The sequence below is a fragment of the Glycine soja genome, chromosome 12, assembly GCF_004193775.1.
Source record: "Glycine soja cultivar W05 chromosome 12, ASM419377v2, whole genome shotgun sequence".
Taxonomy (NCBI): domain Eukaryota; kingdom Viridiplantae; phylum Streptophyta; class Magnoliopsida; order Fabales; family Fabaceae; genus Glycine; species Glycine soja.
In genome coordinates this window covers 14,867,949-14,882,655 of record NC_041013.1, presented here as the reverse complement: position 1 = coordinate 14,882,655, position 14,707 = coordinate 14,867,949, and the positions used below count along the sequence as shown (strand labels likewise).

The window sequence follows — 14,707 nt, the reverse complement described above, 5'->3', positions numbered from 1 at the left end:
TAAAGTAATTACAGATGCAATCTGCCATTCAGGCCCCTCCTTCAACTTTGCCCACAATTGGTGCCTCTAGCTTGCAACAATACAAACAGATAAATCTCCCTATGACTCGAAGGATTGCCAGTGACAAAGGGAGTTATTGGCTCAATGTGACAATGTCCCATCACCAGTACCTTAAGATTAAAAAAAAGTTAGGGCTCAAATGTTACAAATAAAGCCTAATAGAGAACTATGAATAAAAAGTAAAATATCATAGAACCTACCAAGATTTGGTTGTTTTGATGTTAGATCTTGTTGTTCCAACATAGGATTTTGTTTTTTCCGACCCCAAATCTACCACAAGTAAGAAGATTCTGGAAGAGGTGGTCCTTATACCCAGAGTGGCAATGGCGAAGGAAGAAAGGTTGTCGTCCCCAACAATGGAGGCAAGAAAGCATGTCATCGCTGATAATGGAAGCAATGGGGCAGGGTTCGTGAGAGAGAACCACTATGGGCCACGAGAGAGACGACTCTGACAGTGACACATGGTATGGTTCACAAAGAGGAAAGAGCGTGAGAGAAAAAATGAAAATTGAAGTTGATAAGCCCTTTCAACAATGGTTTTTAATAAACTAATGCCAATCATCTATTAAATGATGCTGTAAACTCCTTTCAACAATGGTTTTCACAAAACCCTTGTCAATAACTTTAACATAATTTAAAAAATGCCGCCACATTTCATTTAACATTGGTTTTCAAAAACTCTATGTAGACTGAACAATGTTAAATGCAGATTTTGCAGTAGTATATATATCATAGTCTAATTCAATTTTAAGGTTGTAGATTAGATCATGTAGCATAGCTTTAATAGATGAGTAAGGAGTTTACAAAGTTGCCTATGATCCTAGACTAATTTCTTCCATTGTCTTCTCATAGCTTCAATTCTTTGGCTTTGGTTTTGACTTTGTAACAGAGAATGTTTTAATCATCGGCTTTGTAATTATCAAAACAAACTTTGAATCATATTCATTTACTAAATCCTTATGTCAGGGAGTTCAAGGTTGCTCGTGTTTACACACTTAAAAAAAAAGTAGTTAACAAGTGTCAGATGAGACAAGGAATAATAAAAATAAAAATTTCATATTTTTGGGGATGAAAACAAAAAAAGAAACAATTACCAAGACAAAAATCAAAATTCAATCATTTACATGGACTAAATATTTAAGCCTAAATGATAATTATGCTATTTTAACTCCATCTTTTCCCTATGTGTTACTAATAGGTGTGTTCATAGGATTGGTCTATCTCCTTATCTGGCAAAAAAATTTGGTCGAATCAATTTTTTGAACCCAAGCTCGTCCAAATAAAAACCCAATAACATATGGAACAAAATCAAGTAAACCTGACTTGCTGGTATAAAATATTAATACGAACATTATATATAAATAAATTGTAGAATATACGACTATAATTAAGTATAATTTACAATATGTATTTTAGGATAAATAGAATCAACATAAATATAATATCATGTTAGACAAAACATTATTCATTAAGCCAAAAACTTGTATTATTAGTTTACAGTTGATTAAAAATATATTGATATTGGACCTGGTTGAGAAAACTTGAAGAGTAACCTGAATTCGTCCTCAACATACATCCAATATATTTTTTATTCTAAAATTCATCAAAGGTCCCCTCTAATCAGGTCAGGTCTTAGAATGAGACGAGTCATGAACACCTTAGTTGGTGAGTTGACATCTTAATACATAAAAGAGATATATAAAAAAAGCAAAGACGTTATCTTGCATTTTACACACATGTCATAAGCAACTTAACAATAAATTAAATAATAATATACTCTTTAATGCATTTTTAATTATGAGGATTAATATCAAATACATTATATCAACTAAATAGGGAATGAGATCTCTATAAATTTTATTTGATAAAAAAGTTGAAAAAAGTGTTTTAAGTAATGTTGCAAGTGTCTTGCTAATTTTTTCTTAAAAGGTTTATGATTGTGCATATAAATTGTTTCTAAAACCAATAAGTTATTGATGTAAGTGAAACTGAAGTTAGATCTTTTGAAAAAGTTCACTTGTTCAAATTTTGAGGGTAAATGAAAACCTTACGGGAAAGGAGAGACTCCAATAACATATAACATATAGCAACATTGATGACAAGTCTATTTTTACTCTTTTTTAAAGGTATAATATACGGCAATATTTATTCAAATTGAAGATCATATCCTTATCCTTTACTACCTAGCTAATAATTTAATTACGACTGTTAGAAACTAGACGTGCTATGATAGGATGACATTAATAATGTATAGGATAATTAACAAATTTTTCTTATTTGAGAATGAGATATTCTAACATTTCCCTCGTGCATATAATCCAAACATGAGACTCTTTAATGAACAAAAAATGTAGCCTCAAAATACAGCACCTTAGTCCTATGATACAGTATGTGGCATCTAATTAAATATGCAAGTTAAAAAACTGTTTGATTGCCCAAATGCAACACATTACTAGTAGAATAATAGAAGACAGCTTCGACGGGTAGTATAATAGTACAGCATGGGGCATCAACGCAGAGGCAGGGAGACCTCTCTCTCTCTGAAAAATACTTATTAAATTAATTGCCAAATTTTGTAACGTCTGCTATATATTCCTTTTCTTATTCTCTGGTTTTATTTCACTCATCTTACTAATAGTTAATTTTTCTAAATAGATGGTCAATCGTCAATATTTGACCATTAAATATCTAATATTTGGGAACAAAATCCCAATTACCCTTGGTTAGTCCCTATTTTGTTTTCTAGCAGAGTAGAGATCTAAATTCTACAAAGCAACTTATATACATAACAAGTAATTAACAAGGGCCATGCATTAGAAAACAACTTCATTCTGATTCTGGTTAAAAAATTGCTCACTCCTATAAATACCATTCGAAACATTGCATTCAGAGCATACATATTACCACATTAATTCCAAACACAAAACTCAATATACAAAAAATTAATAAAGAGTTACACATTGTGAAGAAAAGACATGGCTTCCATTGGCAAAAAGCAGCACATTTTAGCTCTTGTGCTCCTTCTCTCAATCTGCACTTCCCAAGTAATGTCCCGCAACCTCCATGAGGCATCCATGTCCGAAAGACATGAGCAGTGGATGAAAAAATATGGAAAAGTATATAAGGATGCTGCTGAGAAGCAAAAACGTTTACTGATATTCAAGGACAATGTTGAATTCATTGAATCCTTCAATGCTGCCGGGAACAGACCTTACAAGCTTAGCATCAATCACCTTGCTGACCAAACAAATGAGGAATTTGTGGCTTCCCATAATGGATACAAACACAAGGGATCACATTCACAAACACCATTCAAGTATGAAAACGTCACTGGTGTTCCGAATGCAGTGGATTGGAGGGAAAATGGAGCTGTCACAGCAGTCAAGGACCAAGGCCAATGTGGTAATTAAGTAACAGAATTTCTTTTATCAGTAAGAATCGAAGGCAGATAACAGGGAGTTTACAACAACTCAGGTGTCCTGCTCAACCAACTGAGCTAGACTCCCTCGGTTAATACAGAAAATCAACCATAAATGAAAGTGATACTATTTTCTTTTCTATATATCACTGTTATGATGGCATTAATTAATATTGGTTAATTTGTAAATTAACAGGTAGCTGCTGGGCATTTTCAACGGTTGCGGCAACAGAAGGTATCTACCAAATAACTACAAGTATGTTAATGTCCCTTTCGGAGCAAGAGTTAGTGGATTGCGACAGCGTGGATCATGGTTGTGATGGAGGTTACATGGAAGGTGGGTTTGAGTTCATTATAAAAAACGGTGGAATCAGCAGTGAGGCAAACTACCCCTACACAGCAGTTGACGGAACTTGTGACGCAAACAAAGAGGCTTCTCCTGCAGCTCAAATAAAGGGATATGAAACAGTACCTGCTAACAGTGAGGATGCACTGCAGAAAGCTGTTGCAAACCAACCCGTGTCAGTTACCATTGATGCCGGAGGATCCGCTTTCCAGTTCTACTCAAGTGGGGTTTTCACAGGACAATGTGGGACTCAACTAGACCATGGCGTTACTGCAGTTGGTTATGGTAGCACTGATGATGGCACCCAATATTGGATTGTGAAGAATTCATGGGGCACACAATGGGGTGAAGAAGGTTACATAAGAATGCAACGAGGCACAGATGCCCAAGAAGGCCTATGTGGGATTGCCATGGATGCCTCGTACCCAACTGCTTAGAATTTAAGCCTTGTAATCATAATTTGTGTTTCAAGTTTACTTTCTTTTGCATTGTCATCGCTGCTTGTAATATTTTTAATTTTTTATACACTAAATTACTTCATACATTATTACATCTACCTAGTATAAATGAGTTGTTCTTTCTTTTCTTTTTTAATCCTTGCATAATTTTGAGTTGTTCTTTCTTTTTCGCAAAGTTGAAATATATTACTTTATATATGGTCTGGAGTTAGACTTGGTTGATTTAAACCTATGTGTCAATGCTGCTGCATTTACGGTGTGGAGGTTGTTGAATGCTGGTGGTGACTGCACAAGAAGAACCAATTGACATACAAGTGACCACAGATATTTTTTTATGGCTTAATTGAAGAAGGTTGTCTTAGACATGGTTTTTCTATGTGTGCTTCTCTTATCAATGAATCTGGAAACAACACGGGTGTCCCTTTGGATATCAGTACCTCTCAAAGCATGTACCTAGCATCCATACAAGAAATTATTAAATCTTTGAAATAGAGTAAAATTAATGTTTCTGATTTAGCAGGAATCAATAATGAGTGCTTCAAGTTTTGATAGCTTTTTTTTTTTTGTTAATCTACAAATGTTTAATTTCATTATTTGTATTATTTCGTTTCAATATTTTATGTGGGTTACTGATTATTGAGTTTTCATATTGTCTGGGAGCCATTATAAGATGGACGCCTCCTTCTTAGTCAAGCTGCTCCACGAGGCCACAATTATGTAAATAATCCTCGAAGAGGGAAGACCTGACCAATTATGCTGGCAAAAGCAAGTTGGATACCAAGACATGATGAAACCAGACTAAGGCAGAGCACTTGTGTTAGAAGAAGCTGAAGAATTAGGGAAGATGGATTTATAAATTTGTGACAGTTTCTTTTAATTTTGTGCGGACTTTTCATCTTTGGAAATTATTTTCTGAAATTTAAATTAAAAATCGTCGGTTTGGATATATGTGAACTTAGGACTGAGCAAACTGAGCAAACAAGTAATAGATTTTAATTTTGTGAAAATAAAAATACTATTAAAAATTTTATAGGAACAGATTTTGAATATTTTCATTTTTATGAAAATGAAAAATATATTTTAACTTTTTTTTTTCCAATGACACTCAAAACCATGAACTTGTGTATGGACCCAAGTACAGTTTCACTAAAAAATATTGCATTTTTTTCAGAAATAACAATATATATGATTAATTCTTAAAGTTAAAAATAAGTTTTAGCTGCACAGAATTTTTAAGATACTTTTTCAAATTCTTTCATCAAATAAAATTACAGATAGGTAAGTTGTTGCTTTGAAAAATGCAAGCTATGTCCCTTATTTTTATATCCCTTTTATACTCGTAATAAAAATCTTAGCTAAGGTGTTTACCATTTTTCTCATTCTACTGACTCGACCTGATTCAAAAGGACTTTTGATGGGTTTCAATGTAATAAAATAGGTCGAGTGTATTTTCAGAAGGGATTCATGTTATACTTTATGCCATCCAAACCTGGTCCGATATTATATTTTTTAAAAATTATAAGTTTTAAACAATTATGTTATATAATAATACATGTTTTAATTTATCTTAATAAATAATATTTTGTCTAACATGTGCCTTTAAGCATCCCAGCTTGTGGGACTTGAGTCTACTAATTCCATTCATTAATACCGGGTTTTCACAGCCAGACTTGATTTTGGCTTCATGCATTGGACTCAAGTCCCTTATTTGCAGACTCAAGTCTCAAAACTCTTCATGCTCCAACTGGCTTGTTTTGTGATCCTAAGCCTATTTTAGTTTTGGTGTGGTTTTTTAAACACTTCATTAGACACCTTGATTCAAATTTAAGGTCGTAGATATTGGATCAAGTACTATAACAGATGAGTAGGGAGTTTAAAAAGTTACCTGCGATCCTAGACTAATTTCTTCAAATGTCTTCTAATAACTTCAATCCTTTGGCTTTGGTTTCGACTCTGTAACAGAGAGTGCACCAGTCACCGGCTTTGTCATTATCAAAACGAACTTTGAATCATCTTAATTTGGTAAATCCTTTAGCTAGAGAGTTCATGGTTGCTCATGTTTACACACATAAAGTATTATGTAGTTAACAAATGTCACATGAGAGAAGGAATAAAAAGGTACTGGTTTCATATTTATTAGGGATGGATGCCTCGTACCCAACTGCTTAGAAATTAAGCCTTGTAATCATAATTTGTGTTTCAAATTTACTTTCTTTTGCATTGTCATCGCTGCATGTAATCTTTTTCATTTTTCATACACTAAATTACTTCATACATTATTACATCTACCTAGTATATGAGCTTTACATTGCTTTCTCTTTTCCTTCAATTTTATCTTTATTCTTTTACGTACGAGCAGTATTTGCTGCCATGGATGCCCAAGAAGGACTATGCGGCATTGCCCTGGATTCCTCATACCCAACTGCTTGATTGATTAAAATACTCTGCTATGTCATACTCTTTAACATTTTCTTTATTTTTCACTTGTTAATGCATGTAAATTTTCTGTGTTAAATTAAAAATATTTCACTTGTTAATACACTTACACTGCTATGTGGACAGTCAAAATAATTAGTTTTATCATGCACATAGTCCTACATTGCTTTCCCTGCTATGTGCATAGTCCTACATAGCGCATTGCTTCCTCATACCTTAGAAGTGTAAGTGTACTTCCATCCTTGTAAAAGTTCTACATGATTTATGTTTTTCCAAGTGAAATTTAATTATATTTGTAAAATTTGTTCTAACTCCCTTGTACCCTGACTATTTTGAAAACTAACGTGTCCAAACTCGAACAAAACCCAAAATCACTAAAAATTAGAAAGAAAAGCACGTCAAAAAAACTATAGCTTGCAGAAAAATCTGAGCGATCGAATTTCATGCACATCACAATAATTAAAAACAGGGGAAATGATCCATATATCATGGGTTGTGGGAGCAATTCCATTCTCTGCTGTGGATATTTTTTGTCGATGTAATCACTGCCCCTATGATTAACAGTGTCAAATGTTTCTGCCATAGTCATGCAAAACCTTATTAGTAACAACACACAATTGTATAGGTTTTGACATGCACAATCCTTATAACATTGGATAAATCATACAATAAATGATCTCATATCGGAAAACACTTTTAGGTTTTAACCGGTGGAAATGATTTTTTTTTTTTTATCTGGTAAATATCACATGGATTGTCCATGATAGGCAATCTTTAGGACCATTAGGCACGACAAATCTCTCCCTTTGAGTATCTAAGGGTGCAACTACATAGCTAAAGCTGGAACTGGAGGCAACTAGTTAAGTTGGAAAGAAGGTATTCAAACTTGAGAATTTATGTAAGTTCGGTAAGACTTGTAAATTTGTATGAGTTTAGTTCATATAAAATAATAATAATAATAATAATAATAAAATACCTATAAATTATATGCCAATTCCAATTCAACATCTGGGGACCTTAATCAAATCCAACCAAACAAAAGAATGCCGAAATTAGTAAAAAACAGAATGCTAAATTGCTGTTAAAATGGCATTTGAGGAGAGACAACACATAACAACCATCAGCAGGTACAAGCAAGACAACAAGAAGGAGAATGAATGGAACGAACTCATGAAGCTTACCTTCAACATCGAAAGGTTTGAAACTTGCAATGGTTTCTAATTTATGTGACCCAAAGGTAACCCACCCAGGTGCCGTTTGTTTAAAAAAATTTGGGTAAATTTGTGGAAGTATTGTGGCAGAAAATTATAATAAACAAAGGGAAGAAGAGAGACAATACGCTATGTGAAAAAAATAAAATGATTTTATTCTAAATCAAATTGTTCTCAGCAGCAATACAATAATAACAAAAGATAGACAAATCAGATAACAAGATTTCATCAAAACAAAATATTAAAACTAACTTGCTCCTTAGAGATAGAAACCACCTATTGACTAGACTAATCCATTAAAATTGACTTGCTCCTAAAATATAGGAAACCAACTTATTTACTAAATCCTATTTTATAAACTGAAAAATAAAATATTATGCAGTTACAAAAGTATAACTTTAACACTCCTCTTTACTTCTAGAACTGTAAACTCCAATTCTTTGCCGTAAAAGTTCAAATTTGTTGATAGACAGTGACTTTGTAAACATGTTAGCCAGTTGATCTTTAAACTTGCAGTAAATTAAGTTCACTTCTCCACTTAGCTGCATCTCTCTCAAAAAATAGAGCTTCATGTTGAAATTTTTAGTCTTCCCATGACACACTGGATTGTTTGCAATAGCAATGGCGGCTTAGTTGTCAACAAAAATTCTAGGTTTGTTCTTCTGAGCAAATGGAATGTATGGCCTTGTTGTAGTGAGATACATTAGACATCCAATCAAGCTCCTATAATATCATTCATCAATTTTATCAGCATCATCTTCCTGGTTGAACTTCTCCTTTTGATTCATTGGTATGCTAGCAGGTTTGCATTCCTCCATTTGAAACTTCTTCAAAATTTCTTTTGCATATTTCCTTTGACAGATTAACACTTTAAGAAAATTTGATGAAGGCTTATAGCCATACCAGGCCTCAAATGGAGTTTTATACTTCAAGACTTTGGTTGGAAGATGATTTTGCAGAAAACTGTTGTGTTTGCTGGCTCCACCCAAAATGTTTTAGACAACTTCTTCTCATGCAACATGCATCTAGCCATCTCCATCATCGATCCGTTTCTTCTTTCACTAACCCTATTTTGCTCTAGAGTGTAGGGGGCTGTGAGTTGATGTTCAATTCCAGCTTCTTCACAAAATTGATTAAATTTTGCTGATGTTTACTCTTTCCCATTATCATATCTTAGACATTGAATCTTGTAGCCACTTTGAGTTTCCATCATTTTCTTGAATTTCACAAATACTTGTAGTAATGGTGTTCTTTGAGGTCCTTTTGACATGTCCCTTTTTTTCATGTTTAACATTCTTTCAAGATGGCAATGACCAAGTCTCTTGTGTCAGAGTTTCGTGGGTGTGACTTGAGTGAAATAGGTTGTATGCTCCTCCTCTGTTGGATCAAATGATAAGCTTTTACCTCTCATTTTAACCCTTAGAACTTCCCGGCTAGCAATGTCATAGATAAGGCAGTGTTGATGTTCAAAGGACACTTTAAATCCCTTTTTAATCAACTGACTTACACTTAGCAAGCTTTGGTCAATATCAGGTACATAAATAACATCTGATATTAATTTGGTACTTGAACACGTTGAAATTGCAACGGTTCCTTTTCCTTTTGTAGAAATATAGCCACCATTCCCAATTCTGACCTTTGAAACATTAGTTGGCTTCAAATCCTTGAATAAAGTCTTATCATATGTCATGTGGTTCGTACAACCACTATCAATCAACCAACATTCAGAACTACTCCTCCTCGAATAACATGTTGCAGTAAAAATATAATCTTCTTCCTCCTGCTCAACAACTTGGGCATCGGCTTCTTACTGTTGAAATTTACTTTTTACAAATTATAGCTTCGTGTCCAAGCTGATTGCACTTGCTGCACTTTGTGCCTGGTCGTCTCCAACATTTGTATGGTGGGTGACCCAATTTTCTGCAATGCTGACAAGGTGGATAATTTTTCTTTTTACCCTTACCTTTGTTTTGGTTGTTTGCACTATTTTCACTGCTTGTTGGCTGGTTCTTCTTGACATATTTCTTTCTACTGGATTAAGCATGATGGTGCTTGGCTGGTAAAGCAAATGTTAACCTAGAGAAGCTTTTACAAATAATTAGATCATAAATTTCCACTATATAAACCAAATGTTAACCTAGAGAAGCTTTTACAAAACACTTATGTTCCTTTTTCTTCTTCTGACACACAAGAACCTTAACAGAGTAATCGGAGGACGAGGTCTAGAGAGCACCAGAGACGTCACAATTGGTAACGGAGAACGTTTGAGCGACTACGTCGAGGTAAGGGATGGGTTATTCACACATGAGGATTAGAATGAATATGTATAGGGATCCCTAGAGGATCAATTTTTGGGTATTTTGGGTTGTTTCTTAGCTGTTTTCCCCAAATTTATGCTTGTCACTGTGATTGAATTTCACTTTTTACAAATTTGATTTATTTACATATATTGAAAGTTTTGATTTCATGTGAATTATTTTCTTGTTTCAATGTTTTGATTTCAATTCAAATTACATAATAGTGATCATATATGTAGGCACATTATATGAATTGCTTATCCACGTTTGCCCGGATGCGTATATGACTGATTTTGAATTATATCTAATCACCTAATGAAATCAGACTTTTTTTAGTAGATACATATATTACTAAATATTAACGTGTATAGTTACTATTATTATTAGTTATTATTATTATATCACCAAGGATGGATAAAACACTGGTGTGTTTTGTTTCTTTTTATTTAATTTTAATTTTAGTTATTTGATTATTGTAAGGTAATATTTTGAGTTGCACACAAAATTTTATTGTAAGAATTGAAGCTTGATCATTTTTTTTGGTGAGGGAATGGGGTTAAGCAATTCCTCTGTTGTGGTTTGATTTTAATTTTTTTTTTTTTGAAAAGAAAAAAAAAATGAGAAGATTGACGCCCACCTTAATTGAGATGTTTTTTTTTTAAATAAAAGCTTTTGAATGTACTAATTAATGGATTTAATTGATTTCATTTTGTTGGTACCTAATAAAGTGGGCATTAATTTTATATAACAGATTTTATAACCACGTCTTTTGCTTTTATTTTGGAAACGGCAGGTACAAATTCTTTTCTTTTTAGTTACGTGATTCAAATATTTGTTTAGCAAATACAATTAATAATAAAGCAAGTTTTTTGCATAAACTGATATGTTTAATATTATAAATTAAATATTGTTGTTAAACTGTTGGTTATTGCTTTTCAAAAATAAATTAAATAGTGTTGTGAAATTATCAGTTTATTTCTTTTCAGTTATATATGTTATATCTGTATAATAATAAATTAAATATTGTTGTAAAATTATTGCTTAATAATATTTTTTTTTATTTTGTTGAATTAATATATTTGAGCATTAAGAAACATTTGGAAGCATAAAAAAATGGTTTGGTACTCTATTTATTTTTGTCTTAGAGTATTCCAAGTATGCACTTTCACTCTGATGTGTAATAATAATAATAATAATAATAAATAAATAAATAAAAAATAAAGTTATAGACATTATTGTTTCATAGTGATTATTGTTGTGACTTTATAGATTAATTGTTGTAGAAGTTTTTTTTTTCATTTTATTGAATTAATATATTTCGGTTTAATTTATATTTATATTTTTATTGTATAAAGTAAATGTTACTATTGAATAATATGTGTAGGATGTATGAGATGCGATAAATTATTTTACTATGAAAATGTGATTGAGATGATGTGTAAGTGATAATCATTTGATATGTAATGGATTGTGAATTACATTACTCTTGAGATGTTGTATATTTTGAGTTGTGAGCCATGAATTATGTAATCACACAACTGTAGGACCCTTTAAGGGCGACGAGTTAATGCGCGATGAGTTGTGATGGGATCCATTGTGGGAACCCGACGAGTTTAATCACTTCAAGCGCACTGAGTTAAAATATATATTTTTTTTAAAAAAAATATATATACAATTGAGATTTTGAAAACAATTGAGTAGTTGTGTGCATTACATAATTCATAGGTAGAGTTTGTGTGTTCAAATGTTTTTTTTTTGGGTTGGACCTAAATCAGGAGGGAGAGGCCCTGACGGACTCTTCAGAGTGTAGGCCTTGGGGGTCATCCGGTTTGAGTGCTCTTTTAAGTCTGTGCCGATCCCACATGGTTGGAGAGTTCTCGCAAAACAGTGTGACCTTGACTGGTCTCCCTATGATTTCACTTAGTAAGAGTGACCTGACTTACCCATTGTGAGGCATGTTCTATCATGTACTCCTAGGCGCCCGACGAGATTTTTCACTGAAAAATAGTACCACATTGCATGTAGGCTTGAGTCTAGAGTATTTATTGCATAACCCATATGTTTGACTTTCATTGGGTTAAACATTGGGGTTTGATGTTATTTTCTGGAATGGATGAACTTGAATGGATGTGCATAATGTGTGTGATTTTGTGAAGTGATGTTAATTATATAAATTCAGCTTTAAGTATTATATGTTTTACATGCTCTAATATTTTATTATATATGAATGTGATAACTCATTCCCGATGTGTGTTTGTGTTTGGGCTGATTGCCATTTTGTTTCAGGTGAGTCATCATATAATGAGTTCCATGATAGAGTCGGAGAAACTTAGTCTGTGTTAGAGACATGCTCTGATAAGTGTGACATTGGGGCATAGAATTTTACTTCGCATGTTATAATTTCTGTAAATGATATAATTGTGTTATGTTTACTATTTTAGTTTTTTTTTTATTTTATTTTATTCAACATGGAAGGCCTTGTTTTGAGTCGGGATAACTTTGTTGTTTTTATTCAAACAATTTCTACTATGTTTTCATTAAGTGAATGGGAACCCTTTATCTTTTGAAATCAATTTAAAGTCAATGTGTTTTAAAAAAAATTCTGCATGATTTTATTTCCTTTTATTTGTTATTTGTGAGGGTAAAGGGTGTCACATTTAGTGGTATCAGAGCAGGTCGAACCTTTCAGCCATGTGTGTTGTGAGCTTTCTGTGTTTCCTTGTGTACTCTAATGCGTTGTGTTTGTTTTGTTTGATTAGAAGTGTACTCTTTGTGTTGGTATATATTTTTTTTCTCTTTTCAAAGTTTTGTTGCTTGTGTGACATAGGAAGTAATGGCTGGGAGAAATGAGCGAGAACGACTCCTTACCGAGGCCTTGAACAACTTGGTGCAAGTTATGGCCAATCAGGGAGGCGGTGGAGGAGCAACTATGTATCATGGTTTAGATCGCTTTTAGAGGAACAACCCACCTACCTTCAAAGGGGGTTATGATCCTGAAGGTGCTAAGACTTGGCTGAGGGAGATTGAGAAGATCTTCCGGGTGATGGAATGTCAGGACCATCAGAAGGTGTTGTTTGCTACTCACATGCTAGCAGATGAGGCGGAGTATTGGTGGGAGAACACTCGCCCACGTTTGGAGGGAGTAGGTGGTGTTGTTGTCCCATGGGGTACCTTCAGACAAACTTTTCTGGAGAAGTATTTTCCAGAAGATGTGAAGAATAGGAAGGAGATGGAGTTCCTTGAGCTAAAACAAGGGAGTATGACGGTGGAAGAGTATGCAGTGATGTTTGAGAACCTTGTAAGGTATTTTCCTCATTATCAGGGGGAAGCTGGGGAGAGGTTCAAATGTGTGAAATTTGTCAATGGCCTTCGACCAGAAGTAAAGATGATGGTAAACTATCACAGTATTCATAACTTTGCACAGTTGACCAACATGTGTAGAACCTTTGATGAAGATCAGTGTGAGAAGGCTGCTTTTTACAGGAATGCCAATGCTAGTCATGGGAAAGAGAAGAAGCTTGTGACTCACAGTCGTGCTAAGCCATATTCTGCCCCTCTTGGGAAATATGGTAACCATTCTGGGGGACAAAGGACCAGTGGAGGACATCACCTAGCTTGTGGGAGTTCTCAACCAGTTAACAAAGTGTCTCAGCCTGTTGGTAGAGGTGGTGGTGGTACTCCTGCTACACCTGCTACGCCAACCCGGTGTGCTAAGTGTGGTAGGATGGGTCATTTTGCTCGTGAGTGCCCAGATAGTGACGTGACTTATTTCAACTGCCGAGGTACCAGTTGCCCACGTCCGAGGAGGGAGAAAATGAGTGGAAGTCTGAATAACCAGAACAGACGACCAAAGACCACAGGGAGAGTGTTTGCTCTTAGTGGTGCCAATGCCGCACAGTCTGATGATCTCATTCAAGGTATGTGTTTCATAAGTCAAGTTCCCTTGGTTGTATTGTATGATTCAGGTGCGACCCATTCATTTATTTCTCATGTCTGTGTTGAAAAACTTGTCTTGCCTGTGTCTTCTTGAAATTTGACTTGATTGTGAATACACTTGCTAGTGGATCTATTTTAACTTCTGATGTGTGCTTGCAATGTCCTGTCTTAATTTCTAATAGACAATTTCTGATTGACTTAGTTGTTTTACCTTTGAGTCAGATTGATGTTATTCTTGGTATGGATTGGTTATCTTCCAATCATGTCTTATTAAATTCTTTTGAGAAATCTGTTGTTTTTCTTGAGTCTGGTGTGAGTGAAGGCGATATGTTTTTGTCTGCTAACTAAGTTGAGGCATCTTTAAGGGAGGATGCAGAGGTATACATGATCTTAGCTAGTACAAATGTTGAGACCAAAACCATTGGTGAGAGAGTTTCCAGAGGTGTTTGAGGAGGTGTCAGGATTACCACCTGAGAGAGAGGTCGAGTTCTCTATAGACCTAGTGCCCGGTACTGGACCCATATCCATAGCACCTTATAAGATGT

At 34.2% G+C, this 14,707-nt stretch overlaps 2 protein-coding genes across 2 annotated transcripts; both read left to right on the top strand.

Annotated features, from left to right (window-relative positions):
• Nucleotides 1-2,985: 2,985 nt before the first annotated feature.
• LOC114378021 (ervatamin-B-like) lies at nucleotides 2,986-4,374 on the top strand. Its single transcript, XM_028336527.1, has 2 exons — nucleotides 2,986-3,462; nucleotides 3,675-4,374. The coding sequence occupies exons 1-2, from the start codon at nucleotides 3,036-3,038 to the stop codon at nucleotides 4,259-4,261; spliced, it is 1,014 nt and encodes a 337-aa protein (XP_028192328.1). The 5' UTR covers nucleotides 2,986-3,035; the 3' UTR covers nucleotides 4,262-4,374.
• An 8,895-nt stretch (nucleotides 4,375-13,269) lies between these two features.
• On the top strand, nucleotides 13,270-14,389 carry LOC114378801 (cleavage and polyadenylation specificity factor subunit 4-like). The gene is made up of 2 exons (XM_028337417.1): nucleotides 13,270-14,143; nucleotides 14,385-14,389. The coding sequence occupies exons 1-2, from the start codon at nucleotides 13,270-13,272 to the stop codon at nucleotides 14,387-14,389; spliced, it is 879 nt and encodes a 292-aa protein (XP_028193218.1).
• Nucleotides 14,390-14,707: the final 318 nt, after the last annotated feature.